This window comes from Adelges cooleyi, unplaced genomic scaffold (genome assembly GCF_023614345.1).
Source record: "Adelges cooleyi isolate 19-005CV unplaced genomic scaffold, UGA_ACOO_1.1 ACOO_flye_CR_arks_rails_tigmint_CR_PRNA_2, whole genome shotgun sequence".
Taxonomy (NCBI): Eukaryota; Metazoa; Arthropoda; class Insecta; order Hemiptera; family Adelgidae; genus Adelges; species Adelges cooleyi.
This window is the reverse complement of record NW_026095860.1, coordinates 6,359,442-6,371,401: the sequence shown is the minus strand read 5'-3', so window position 1 is coordinate 6,371,401 and position 11,960 is coordinate 6,359,442. Positions and strand designations below refer to the sequence as shown.

The 11,960-nt window shown below is 29.4% G+C and overlaps 3 protein-coding genes across 3 annotated transcripts; 2 read left to right on the top strand and 1 right to left on the bottom strand.

Moving 5' to 3' along the window:
* Nucleotides 1-525: 525 nt before the first annotated feature.
* On the bottom strand, nucleotides 526-6,467 carry LOC126833399 (melanotransferrin). The gene is made up of 15 exons (XM_050564714.1): nucleotides 6,221-6,467; nucleotides 5,959-6,116; nucleotides 5,154-5,286; nucleotides 4,925-5,067; nucleotides 4,738-4,855; nucleotides 3,996-4,175; nucleotides 3,759-3,922; nucleotides 3,455-3,631; nucleotides 3,186-3,350; nucleotides 2,626-2,714; nucleotides 2,387-2,553; nucleotides 2,022-2,288; nucleotides 1,797-1,940; nucleotides 1,189-1,360; nucleotides 526-1,113 (listed from the first exon to the last, which is right to left on the bottom strand). Exons 1-15 carry the CDS (start codon nucleotides 6,291-6,293, stop codon nucleotides 885-887), a joined length of 2,379 nt encoding a protein of 792 aa, XP_050420671.1. The 5' UTR covers nucleotides 6,294-6,467; the 3' UTR covers nucleotides 526-884.
* A 202-nt stretch (nucleotides 6,468-6,669) lies between these two features.
* On the top strand, nucleotides 6,670-8,159 carry LOC126833400 (mitochondrial GTPase 1). Its single transcript, XM_050564715.1, has 2 exons — nucleotides 6,670-6,793; nucleotides 7,113-8,159. The coding sequence occupies exon 2, from the start codon at nucleotides 7,163-7,165 to the stop codon at nucleotides 8,105-8,107; it is 945 nt and encodes a 314-aa protein (XP_050420672.1). The 5' UTR covers nucleotides 6,670-6,793; nucleotides 7,113-7,162; the 3' UTR covers nucleotides 8,108-8,159.
* Nucleotides 6,670-11,395, top strand: LOC126833401 (28S ribosomal protein S18c, mitochondrial). Its single transcript, XM_050564716.1, has 4 exons — nucleotides 6,670-6,793; nucleotides 9,976-10,112; nucleotides 10,285-10,495; nucleotides 11,224-11,395. Exons 1-4 carry the CDS (start codon nucleotides 6,751-6,753, stop codon nucleotides 11,313-11,315), a joined length of 483 nt encoding a protein of 160 aa, XP_050420673.1. The 5' UTR covers nucleotides 6,670-6,750; the 3' UTR covers nucleotides 11,316-11,395.
* The last annotated feature ends 565 nt before the right edge of the window (nucleotides 11,396-11,960 follow it).

Below are 11,960 nucleotides of genomic sequence, written 5' to 3'. Positions count from 1 at the left end.
TAATAAATAATATAAGAAATAAACCAAAATTTCCTAATATTGCTTCAACAATAGCGTATACACATTGAAAATTGGACTAATGTATTTACTTATAACTGACAAACTGTATGGCATTTTTTTTACTTTAGAGGTATCACGAGTATAAATGTAACTACAAAAAGTAGAATATTTTATGAAATGTGATTTTTTCTGATCTTTTATATCTTTTTAAAGTATTAATAACACAATGTTTTTTTAGTGTACCTAATGAGGCACACGAAGAATAACTTTATTTTTTGTATACAATACATTATAGTATAATAATAAATAATACTTAATAGGTGTTAAGAAAGCTCGTTTTCAAAAGCTACACTGCACTAAAATTATATTAAGCTACAACAATAATTGTTTACTAGAAAATTGTGATTTCTAAGTAATGTAAATTATTATATTGAATGTATTTTAAGAGTTTTTATTTTTATAAATTCAATTATCTGCAAGTGAAAAATAATAAATAAAATATATAATACAATATAAAATGGATATAAAAAATTGTCTTATAATAATGGACGGATAATTGTCATAGTTATCAGTATACGGTTCAGATCCTTAAAATTATTACAATTAGACAACTTTTATAAATTACTATATATATGAATATAAATTTAACACTAAGTATTAAGATAATACTTAATAGTTTGATCAATAACTAATAGTAAAAAATGGACGGATAATATTTTTGTCTATTTAATTTACAAATTGATACAAAATCTATCATGGAATATGTAGTGCAATAATGTTTAATCACATAACTAGCAGTCGTTAAATTAAATTGGTCAAAGATAACCTTTTCAGATCTTATAATAATATTAATAATGATAATAATACAATTTGAACACAAAAACTTAAAACCACGAGTGTACGTAGAGTATTGTTATAAGCATAGTGAACATGCCCAGTGGGTAAATCATGGTACCCGATGCTCGACAATCGACTAATCTGCGCGCACGCATGAAATTTTGACCTAACCAAGTCGAGTAATGCCTTTGCGAACTTTCGATTGGCGCCAACTGTTGAGTAGCGTCCTGAAAGATCAGATCGCTGTACGGTTCGGGTGATGTGTACATGCTGAAACTAAAGTTTTACTTGTGCAATATTTTGTAGTTTAACAATATATAAGTTATAATCAATGCTGTAATAAATAGTTACGTGAATTCGTCATTGGTCTTTCGACCGTATAGCTGTTGTGCTGCCATAAAAAGATTAGTGTAAGCCATCACTTCAGTCTGGTTGTACGACTCACCTCCACGGGTAATAACGGCGTTAGCTTTAACTTTTCCTATGCTACACCTCTTGTAATCATCAATAGTAGATCTAGTACCTAATAATAAAAAAAAAAATGTATAATAATAAATAAAACAAGTGTTGGCAATTTGTATCCATTAGTTGAATGATTTGGGTTTCATTCTATTTCATATTTTTGAAGGTGGGTTAAAATAAAATTCAAAATCATTTGACCTTGAGATCTAAATTTAATTTTTAGATGAATTTATAAAATAAATTTAAATAGATTTAAATAATAAGTACAATTTTAAATTACTCAAGATAAAAAATTATTTCATTTAAATTTGTACACAGAATAAAAATAATTATTTAACATGAATAAAAATTAAGACAAAACAAATTATCTATTATTTATTAAGTTAAAAATAATTTTATTAGCAAATAAAAGATAGTTTATTATTTAATTTATACACATTTTGCCCAACACTATTTACAGATCATATTGATCCTGTAACAATAAACATTTATCTTACCGTCTGGACACAAAAGTTCAAAGTCAAGGCTCAACGTGTTTCTAGCCCACCATTGTTTGCGTTTTCCATCTGCGTTCTCATACACAGTTGTATGTTTAACGAACGCTACGTTTCCACCACCTTCAACTAAACATCTCAAGGCCCCTACAATTATTTTAGAATAATAAAAACAATGTGAATAAAATAATTATTTTTTGTCAATTGTGTCTAAAACTGAAGGCATACCTGTATACCCATAAAAATCTTCGGTGGCGTCACGTCTACAATAACGGTAGCTAGACCCTCTACAAAGATGACAAAGGTTATCATACGGCAGTCCTGGATTGTATTCATTGCTCAGAGCTCCGGGCACACAAGATTTACTGAAATACTCGGAAGCTGCTCGTATAGAATCACATCCATAGCTTCTCATCCATCCATTGCTCAACAAAAAGGCCATAGGTATTATCCACCCACCACCTGAATAAATACCCGGATGACAGGTCATTTTACCTGAACAAAAATAATGTTAAAACATAAATAAAATTCAATCGTACAAATATAAGAACCTAATAAGAAATACTAATAATGAGAATAAGCAAAATAAGAACCTTTAAGATAGGTCAGTTCTGTGCTTGGATCTTCTTCTTTAGCCACAGCCACAACATAATATTCTGGTTCTGGTAGATCATACATTTCAGTTATAAAAGGAATTTCATCGTACTGTAATCCTGCAGTATATACATCACCAGCATCCATCACAGCAACATCAGCATTTCTTAACAGAATTTTATTTACGATAAGTTGTAGTACCACTAAAAATATTAATAAATAAAAAATTGACGCTTACCCATTTCTAATAGCTTGCATACAATGCACTTGACTGTATCCTCTGTAACACTGCATTTCGGGTACTAATAGTTGAACTTTCAGGGCCATCTATTATGCAAAACAAAATATAAACATTGAAAACTTAAACAGAAATTTTGTTATGTCTCTAATTTTAATTTACAAAAGAAAAATATATAAAAAAGATGAAAATTTAGTACTCGAGGCAGAGAGCAAAAATCCACTATCGTAACTTTTCAAGGAGCACAAATAAAATACTCATTTTTGTAAACTAAAACTTGTGGTAAAATTCAGTTTTAACTGTGTTAAAACCACAAGGTTTGTTTTAAAATATAATAATAAGTATCTCTTTAAATATGATTTAATCGGACAAGAGATGATATTGAATTTGATACATAATTTACAAATATGTCAGCAGGTGAGCGTCGGATCAAAAGGACAATTCATAAGACATGTAATCAAAACATCATCATAACTTGAATTTTGATAAAAATCCACTCAATTTCGTTTACCTTTCAACTGAAACTGTGTAACTACACAAAATTATTGTTTAAATTTTACCTTCATTTTAATACATTTTTCCATCTCAGGTTCAGATGTAACACAAAGGGTCATTCGAGTGGCTGGACAATAACGAACACCAAGTATAATGTCCAGAGATCTTCCTAAATATTTAGAATATGTTTGATGTGATTCTTCAAGTGATTTTAATCTTCTAGATGTATCCTGATTTATTAAACAAAATTAATTTTTAGATTATAATCAATTTTGTTTTTTTTAATTAACTTTATAAACTAATATCAAAACACAATAAGTTATATGAATTTTACCTGTAACAAAAGGTTGTGGTGATTGTTATAGACAGAAGAGTCGAATAAATAAAATGTTTTATTGCTGAAGACATTGTTTTGTTGTGCTGGAGGTGGAAACCCACCCCAAATTGGGTTGATTGTAGTTGTCGTGTATGAATTCAATGGCTTTGATTGGCCATATAACTCGACAACTTTCTACAGAAAGGCCAATATCAAATATTATACATAATACTATTATGATTACTATCAGTAATGAATCCCTTATTTTAGATACAACAAAATATTGTTAATAATTATTAAGTTATGTACTGTATAAACATACCTGTAGCCATTTTTGATAAGAGCTTCTGGCTGAAGACGATTTAGCGGACGTTGTAACTATAGAATCTGTAGGTGCAGGTCCCCAGTTACATCTTTCATATTCATTTATTGGACGCCGTGAACCGTCCAAACACAATAGTTCCAAATCATCTTCTCTTGTTTGAACTATAATAAAAAAAATAAAAATTGAATTAGGTATCTTATATATCATTAAATTAATGTAGATTTAATCACTCACTAAACAATGACTGGTCTTTAACCATTTCCAATACCGTAGTGTGTCGCAAGAAAGCAATATCGCCAGACTCAATTAAGCATTTAAACGCTCCTTCATCTCCTGCATATGGATCACTCCACGTACACTTTTGACCCGAAACCTTGCTCGCACATAGAACACACAGACGGTCAGAATTATCACCTAAAAATTAAGGAAAAATAAGTTATAAGCTATAAAATTAATATTAAAATTTAATGACATGAAATAAAAAGTGTTTTTATAATAATAATATATACATCATTATATAAATCATATAATCATTAATCATATGACTGTGTAACTAAAATCTTATGATCAATATTTTAATATATGTATAAAAAACTTAATTTTGTTAAAAGTTATAAGCAAGAGTAATTTTTTTTTTTTTTTACAAAACCAATATGAAATATAAGGTTCTAATAAAATCAATTGTTATATTAGAGTATATAAAAAAAGTTAAAACCTGTCAAGGAGACATAAAAAAAAACTGTTTATGTACTATTTAAAAAAAAAAAATCAATCATATACATATTTTGCAACCACATACATTATATTGAAAAGTTAATAGACCAATAAAAGACATAACCTTGAATTTGATCAATTTATTAATTTGTCCTACATCGCTTATGAGTATGTTCTATAGTATTATGAGTACAAAATAAACACATCTTTATTATTTTATTTACATTAAAAAAGTAATTGTTCATCATCATTAAATAATTACCCATAGGGTTGTATTTGTCAAGAAGAGAATTTATTGCACAGCTAGGACCAAAAAAATCGATAGCAGTCTTTACATGATTATTACAATCAATAATCTTCATAAAACCTTTTGATATAAGCTAAAACGAAACGTTTTACATGTTAAATATATGCATGATGTGTTAAAAAGGAATTGTAATAAAATTTACAGTATTTATTGGAATGTTCCATCCAGCCTGTGTGCCAACGCCAGCGAAACAAGCCTTTTTGTTTTTTAAGTTTCCAAGATTATAAACATCAGTCATTGTATTCTTTTTTACCAAAGCAACAGCATAATATTCATCTGTACCATCTATAAAAACAATTAAAGAATTAATTCACAACAGTTTAATTGCTGTAAAGGGACTATTATACTAATAAGTGAAACTAAAGAGTTACCTTCATACGTCTGTTGCATCAATGGTATAAGACTGTGATATCGTCCACCAACAAAAACTTCTCCAGCGTCTAAGCTTAAAATATCCGCTATGCCATTATCTAACATTACCATACAGTCTTCTTTGTTGCTACCCTAGAAATAAGAAATTAGGTAAAATAAAAACTGACACACAGTGATCATCCACATCTACTGCTTTAAACTGCGTTTGATTTCTTCAGCCAGACAGTTGTTTGACAAATAAAATATTTTCTCTGAGTCCAAAATTGTACTAATAATTATATGAAGATATGTAATATTAGTCTATCAAATTTAATTTACAGATGATAAAACAAGATGATCAGAACACAAACACAAGCTATTAAAACGTCAGCTGTGAATTGGGAGATCTCAAATATTAGGCACTCCTTACATTGTCATGCATGCATCATAAATAAAATAGATTCTTTGAATCTCAAGCATCTTTTGGTATAACTTAATCATAGTTTAGCAATTTTATAAATATATTCACGTTATAAGATTACGAAGATTTGTTGAAGGAATTACAAAATAAGGGCGATTAAAATAACCTAGGTAACCTAATTCATTAGAATAGTACTTGGCAAGATTCATTGGCATTTTGAATGTTTAATAATCTGGTATAGCAACCCACCATCAAGCACTAAAAATAAGGTTAACTAAAAATGGGCGTTTTGAAATAAGAAGTTTCTAGCTGAAGAAATATAAAAAAGTAGCAAATTTTATTAACAGTTTCGCTTTATATTTATAGTACTAATTAACAAGTATGAAAATTAAATAATGTTATACCTGTTTGCAAATAAGTTCCATGAAATCTCTTTGGTAGAATTTTTGTCTGTCCCTGTTGACTGCTGCAGACAAATTCAAACATTTCGACTGTTCTTGGCTATTTATTGTACACCAAGTGAGACGACTACTTTTTTCATTAAGTTGATCGGAAATGTAGCCTGAGCAAAGTTTATGTAAAAGGCAAGTTAACTTAAATAATAGACGTATTTTAGGTAAATTTTAAAACATTAATAGTTAACGATAACACTAGTATATTACGAACCATGCAGGAATGTGACATTTGCAAGTATAAGTGCAACAGTCAGAACATGAACTAACATGTTTGACGAATTCATTGTGGTGTTTACGATAATTGTTTTTTTAGCACTTGAAAAACATAATGGAATCACAAAAGTGAGAAACAATGAAAATATAAATTGCAAGTGAAGTAAAGTAATAGAATTTTTTAAAAAATGCGCAACTTTGGTCTATTACACTCTAGTGGTTGTAAACAAAATAACAAAATGATAACTGTCGAGTGCCGTTCTGCCAAGCTTCCACAAGTGGGCGCGGTAACTCCACCCGAAAAAATCATGGAAGAATTGATCACACGTTAGATCGGTTGATTTCCAGACAAATGATAAGACAATCAATAGATGATAAAAACCGTCTTGAATTTCACATGATTAAGCACGTTCTTACTTCTTATTTATAATTAAGTAGTTTCTTATTTTCAGGATTCATTATTTGTTAGTTGTTAGTAAGAAGGAAAAAATATTAGTTTTATAAGTTTTTGCTTGAAATTGGAATAATATGTCGTTTTCAATATTGAAGAAATGCGATAGTCTGTTTAAAGGTAAATCCAATGTTTAGTAGATTTTGTTATGTCCAATATAGTATATTATAAGGATTAAAAATATTTAGGTATTTGGATTATAAGTAAAACCATATTCGTTCTATAATAATTGATGGTTCGAAACTGGGTAAACTTTAGTCGTTTATACTCTACGAGATACTTAAAAAAAATTGTGTTTTTTCTAATGCAAGTTATCAAATTCTTAGGTACCTTAATTATTTAAATTCAACTGCATTGTTTTTTTTTATCAACCCTCAATTTGGGAGCTGTGTAAGTTAAGTGAAGCTCAAGATCATATTTTGAAATTATTTTTTTGCAGCAAATATTATCGTCCTTGCATAAAAAAAAAAAGTTTGGTACCTATTACAAATGGCATCAAAATTCAGGGAATCCTTTAAAGTTGTGGATAAAGCACTATTACGATGGTTTCCGGGTCACATGGGAAAAGGAATGAAACAAATGCAGCAAAAGCTTAAATCCGTTGACTGTATTATAGAAGTGCACGATGCTCGAATACCATTGTCTGGACGCAATCCAGATTTTAAGCATACTATTTCAGGAATAAAACCCCATATCTTGGTGTTAAACAAAATGGATTTAACTGATATGAAATATAAAAATGTCGTTGAAGAAAAAATCATACGTGAGCAAAACCTGTCAAAAGTAATTTACACCAATTGTAAGGAATCGCTATGCCCTGGAATCAAAGAAATCATACCAACCGCACAACGTTTAATAAAATCATCAAATCGATATAATCGTGCTGAAAATAAAGAATTCTGTATTATGATCATCGGTGTACCGAATGTTGGGAAATCTTCTTTAATCAACTCAATTAGAAATACATACTTAGGAAAAAAAAGTGCTGCTCATGTGGGGGCTGTAGCTGGTATTACCAGGTCTGTTCAAAGTCAAATTAAAGTCAGCCATAATCCGTTAATCTATGTTTTCGACACTCCTGGAATATTGTCACCATCAATTAAAAATGTCGAGACTGGATTGAAGCTAGCTCTTTGTGCTACGTTACAAGACCATTTAGTTGGTGAACAAATTATTGCAGATTACTTATTGTACTATCTAAACAAAACTAATAACTTTGACTATGTTAGTTACTTGAATTGTGACGAACCTACCGACGATATAAGGATAGCCTTAGCAAAAGCAGCAATACATCGTCAAGCTAGTATCAAGTATCGAAACTTTGATGGATCATATATATACCGTCCGGATTTACTGGGAATGGCCAGAAATTTTATAAATGCTTTTAGAACCGGGGTATTTGGAGGAATATTATTAGATTCAGATTTGTTATAATATTTTAACAAATGAATGTGTAGTTTTTAATAAAACAAATTCAAAAATTGAATGTTTTTGTTTCTTGTACCTTTGTTGATTTTTAATACCTACATCTTTATATTTTTACATTTCTCGTTGAGTATAATTTACAATATTAGGTTTATATATTTTTATAAATTATTTCTAACTAAGTTTTATGTAATTCAATGATTTTAATTCATAAACTAATTTATTTTTTTTTAAATGCAGTATGTGGTAGGTCTTTAATTTACTATTATAAAAAATTATAATAAATTATAACAGTACGATAATATGTGTTACTATTTGTGTTATGGTTTGACGAAGGTACCAAATGTTTAAAATAATATATTCATTTTTCAAATATTTTATTATATTATAAAATGTAATATAATATATAATAATCAACTGTTGAGTAATTATTAATAAATTGTAATGAAATAGAAGAAATCAAATTATTTTTAGCTTCAATTCAGTTAAAATCCAGTTGATTGGTTTCAAAATGTGTGTAATGTACATTTATTCTGTAACAAATATAACGATATATTATGAGAGAATGATGAACTAGAATATTTTCTCTTTAATTAGGATTGCTTGCCTTAGTAAATTTTTAAAAAAAACTTCATAAGTATTTTGTATAAAATCATACTTAGAAATCTCTTAAAAAAAAATATGATTTATCAGAGTACCTAACAGATTCGTCAACTATGTATAAGATGTATGTAAATATTTCAGATCATCGAGGTGTACTCTCTAGTACTTTATGAGTTGTTAAAATAGATAGAGTCTATAGTGGATGGAATTTTGTCATTGAATTATTCGTGCTTCGATTATTGCTATTAGGAAGTATTAATATTTATTAAATGCCCAATCCACTTATTCCTTCTCTCTTCAAGCTTATTCTACATTGATTTAAGTGTTAAATACACTGAAATCAACTTCACCCACAGGTTTTTCCTCCGAAAAATGAAGAGGATTTTTAACACTTTTTTTGTCCATGAAATTCTTAATGCTCTTCTCCAGCACCACACTTCAAAGACTACAATTTTGACCGTCTCTGTCTAAGTAATGCCTACGTTTCAAATCCATACCGTGCCAAACTCTACACACAATTTTGGATAAGTTCTTTTTTAATATTTCAACCTACTGCGTTTGAGGTAAAACGTTTCTCTTTTTATAGAACGTTCGTTTTGTTTGTGCGATCCTACATCTTATGTCTTTCCCACTTTTTCCACCTTGCTTTCCAAGTATGTTAACTGTTTCTGTCTTAGACAGTCTAAGTCTATGCGAAATATGGCAGTTGCATATCGCGCTAATCTTTATTCCTCCAATATTCTCTTCCCTCGATTCTTTCAAAAGCTTTTTTCTTTATTTACAAATTGAATAAAATAGGTGATGGATTACACCCTTGTTTACGCCCTTTGTTATATTTACTTCTTCTTGGTTACTACTTTTGCTCGTTTTTTTCGATATTAACATAAATATGTCTTGCCTACAACTAGGGAAGGTCAATCCGAAATTAGCGTGGACATTTTTATGTCACGATTAGGGGAGAAAAATAGTCATATTCATAAACCTACGGCTTTCCGAAAGATTTTGCAAAATTAGATAAAATGTATTATTTTGATAGTTGTTTTATTACTAAATATTGTTTTGTACTAGTTGAGGTCATATTTTCATTGTTTTAAAAGAAAATTTCAAGGTTTTTTTAGGTCACCAACTAATTTATAAGTATATTGTTATGTAAAGGTGTTTATTTTTTTAAATGATTTCAAAAGCAGATAATATCCGTAACGTAATATTTGTTTAGCGATTTCTCTGTAAACGCAAGTTAAGCACTACATTTAATTGTGTATTTATTTATTCAGGAAAAGGTATCAGTGTAAGCAACGTGCGTACCATGGGTAGGTTCAGCAGATTTAATCCGTGGACTAATTTAGACAAAATGTTGGACCGAAAAAAGCCAGCGACGATAGCGGAAAATCTACCAACGACTACCAGCAAGGTAATTCGAATAATATATATTTGATATAAATTATAATTATTACCGTGCGTTAGACCCCCATGTACATAATATATAATTCACCTAAGCAATATTAATTATTACAATAACATGTAGGTAGGTACCCGTTTCAATGACTTCACAGTTTTATAAGCGTTTTGATGTTTGCTTTCAGCATTTGGTAAACATACCGAATCCCTACGAAAAGGAAAAACGGGTTTGCATACTGTGCAAGATGAATATTGTTCCAGATTACAAAAATACAAGAATGCTATCGCAATTTATATCCAGGTTTACAGGCCGAATTTACGGCAGACACATTACAGGTCTTTGCCGACACAAACAACAACAAGTGGATGAGGAAATTAAAAAAGCCAGAAATGCGGGTAAGGGTTGTTGCCTATACGCTAATAAATAACTGTATATAATGCCTTATGCCCATAACAGTATCCTAATATTTCTATCCTCCGAATTGATCCTAATGAAAGATCAAGCATTATGGTCGGGGGTCTACACAAATAGGGCCATTCCATTTGAAAACAACAACAATTTTCACTCATATTTCGAATACTGAATATTAATTTTATAAACCACGCAAAGAAAGTATATTTATGTAATTTTGGCTCTTTAATCCTAAATAAACCTAATTATTTTTCGTCTCAAAATTTAGACACTATTATCATTAGTTAGGCTTGTTTAAGAGTGTAAAGGTGATTTTTGAGGGAAAAAGTGATAACTGAATATTTTTACTTAAAATTTGTCAACTTAGACAAAACGATTTTTTTCAAAACCTACAAAACTTCTCACAACCTACACTGACTTAAATAACCACAAAAAGAAAAAAAACTTACAATTTTATGTTACTGATTTCATTAAAAAAAAAAAAAAAAACGTTTCGAAGCTGAAACGTTTCAAGTTTACACACGACATGAGAGCGTTGTATGATAACACAATTTGAGCGTCATTTTAGTTTAGAGGTCGGTTAGGTTGATGCCCTTCAGCTAAACCCGAATTTCTATTATTAGAAAATGTTTGGAGGCAGGTTCAAATCCGTTTAAAAATAATTTATAATTTGATCTGATAATTTTTTTACGGTTGTCCAATCGTCTTTCAGGTTTGTTGCCGTTCTATTACAGAAACCCGGAGTTTAGCCACGACCCAAAACTGTTTGACCCCGACAATCCTTTCAGGCCACACAGTTACTAAGTGTCTCATTAAAAGTTTGTAAAAATTATATAATTTTATAATAGTTTATTTGTAATAAAACTCCGTCATGTTTGTAATTATATAGTCGTTGTGTCTTTGTGTTTACTATTTTAATCCAAATATCTAACTGACACTTTAGGAAATGCTAATGGAAATGCATCACTTTCTAATCGGAAAGTACGAAAAATCAACACTTACTTATTCGGTTTACACCGAAGCTAAATAAAAAATAAACAATGCAACATTTTTAGTAATCCAGGTACAAATGGAAAAGATATAATCACTGTTATTCTTTTCTCAAATTTTCTTATTTTACCCATATTATAGATTGTAAATAGTCTTAATAAACGTTATTTAAAAGAAAAAAGTATACTGCTTGAGATTGATTTTTGTCCTATGGATTAGACTGTACTGACGTGGTTAAAATTAATTATCGTCATAATAAATGTATATTACCAATAGCGTATAACGTATTTGGCCAAGTAATAAAACATATAATAAATGCTTTCCATAATAATATAACATATATTTTTATGTTCGTTGTGTCATTTCACATTAAACATATTATTGTATAGACAGTATACCCATAAAGACATATTATACGGGATTGCAATACTATTGAATTAAAGGATCGATTGACATTTT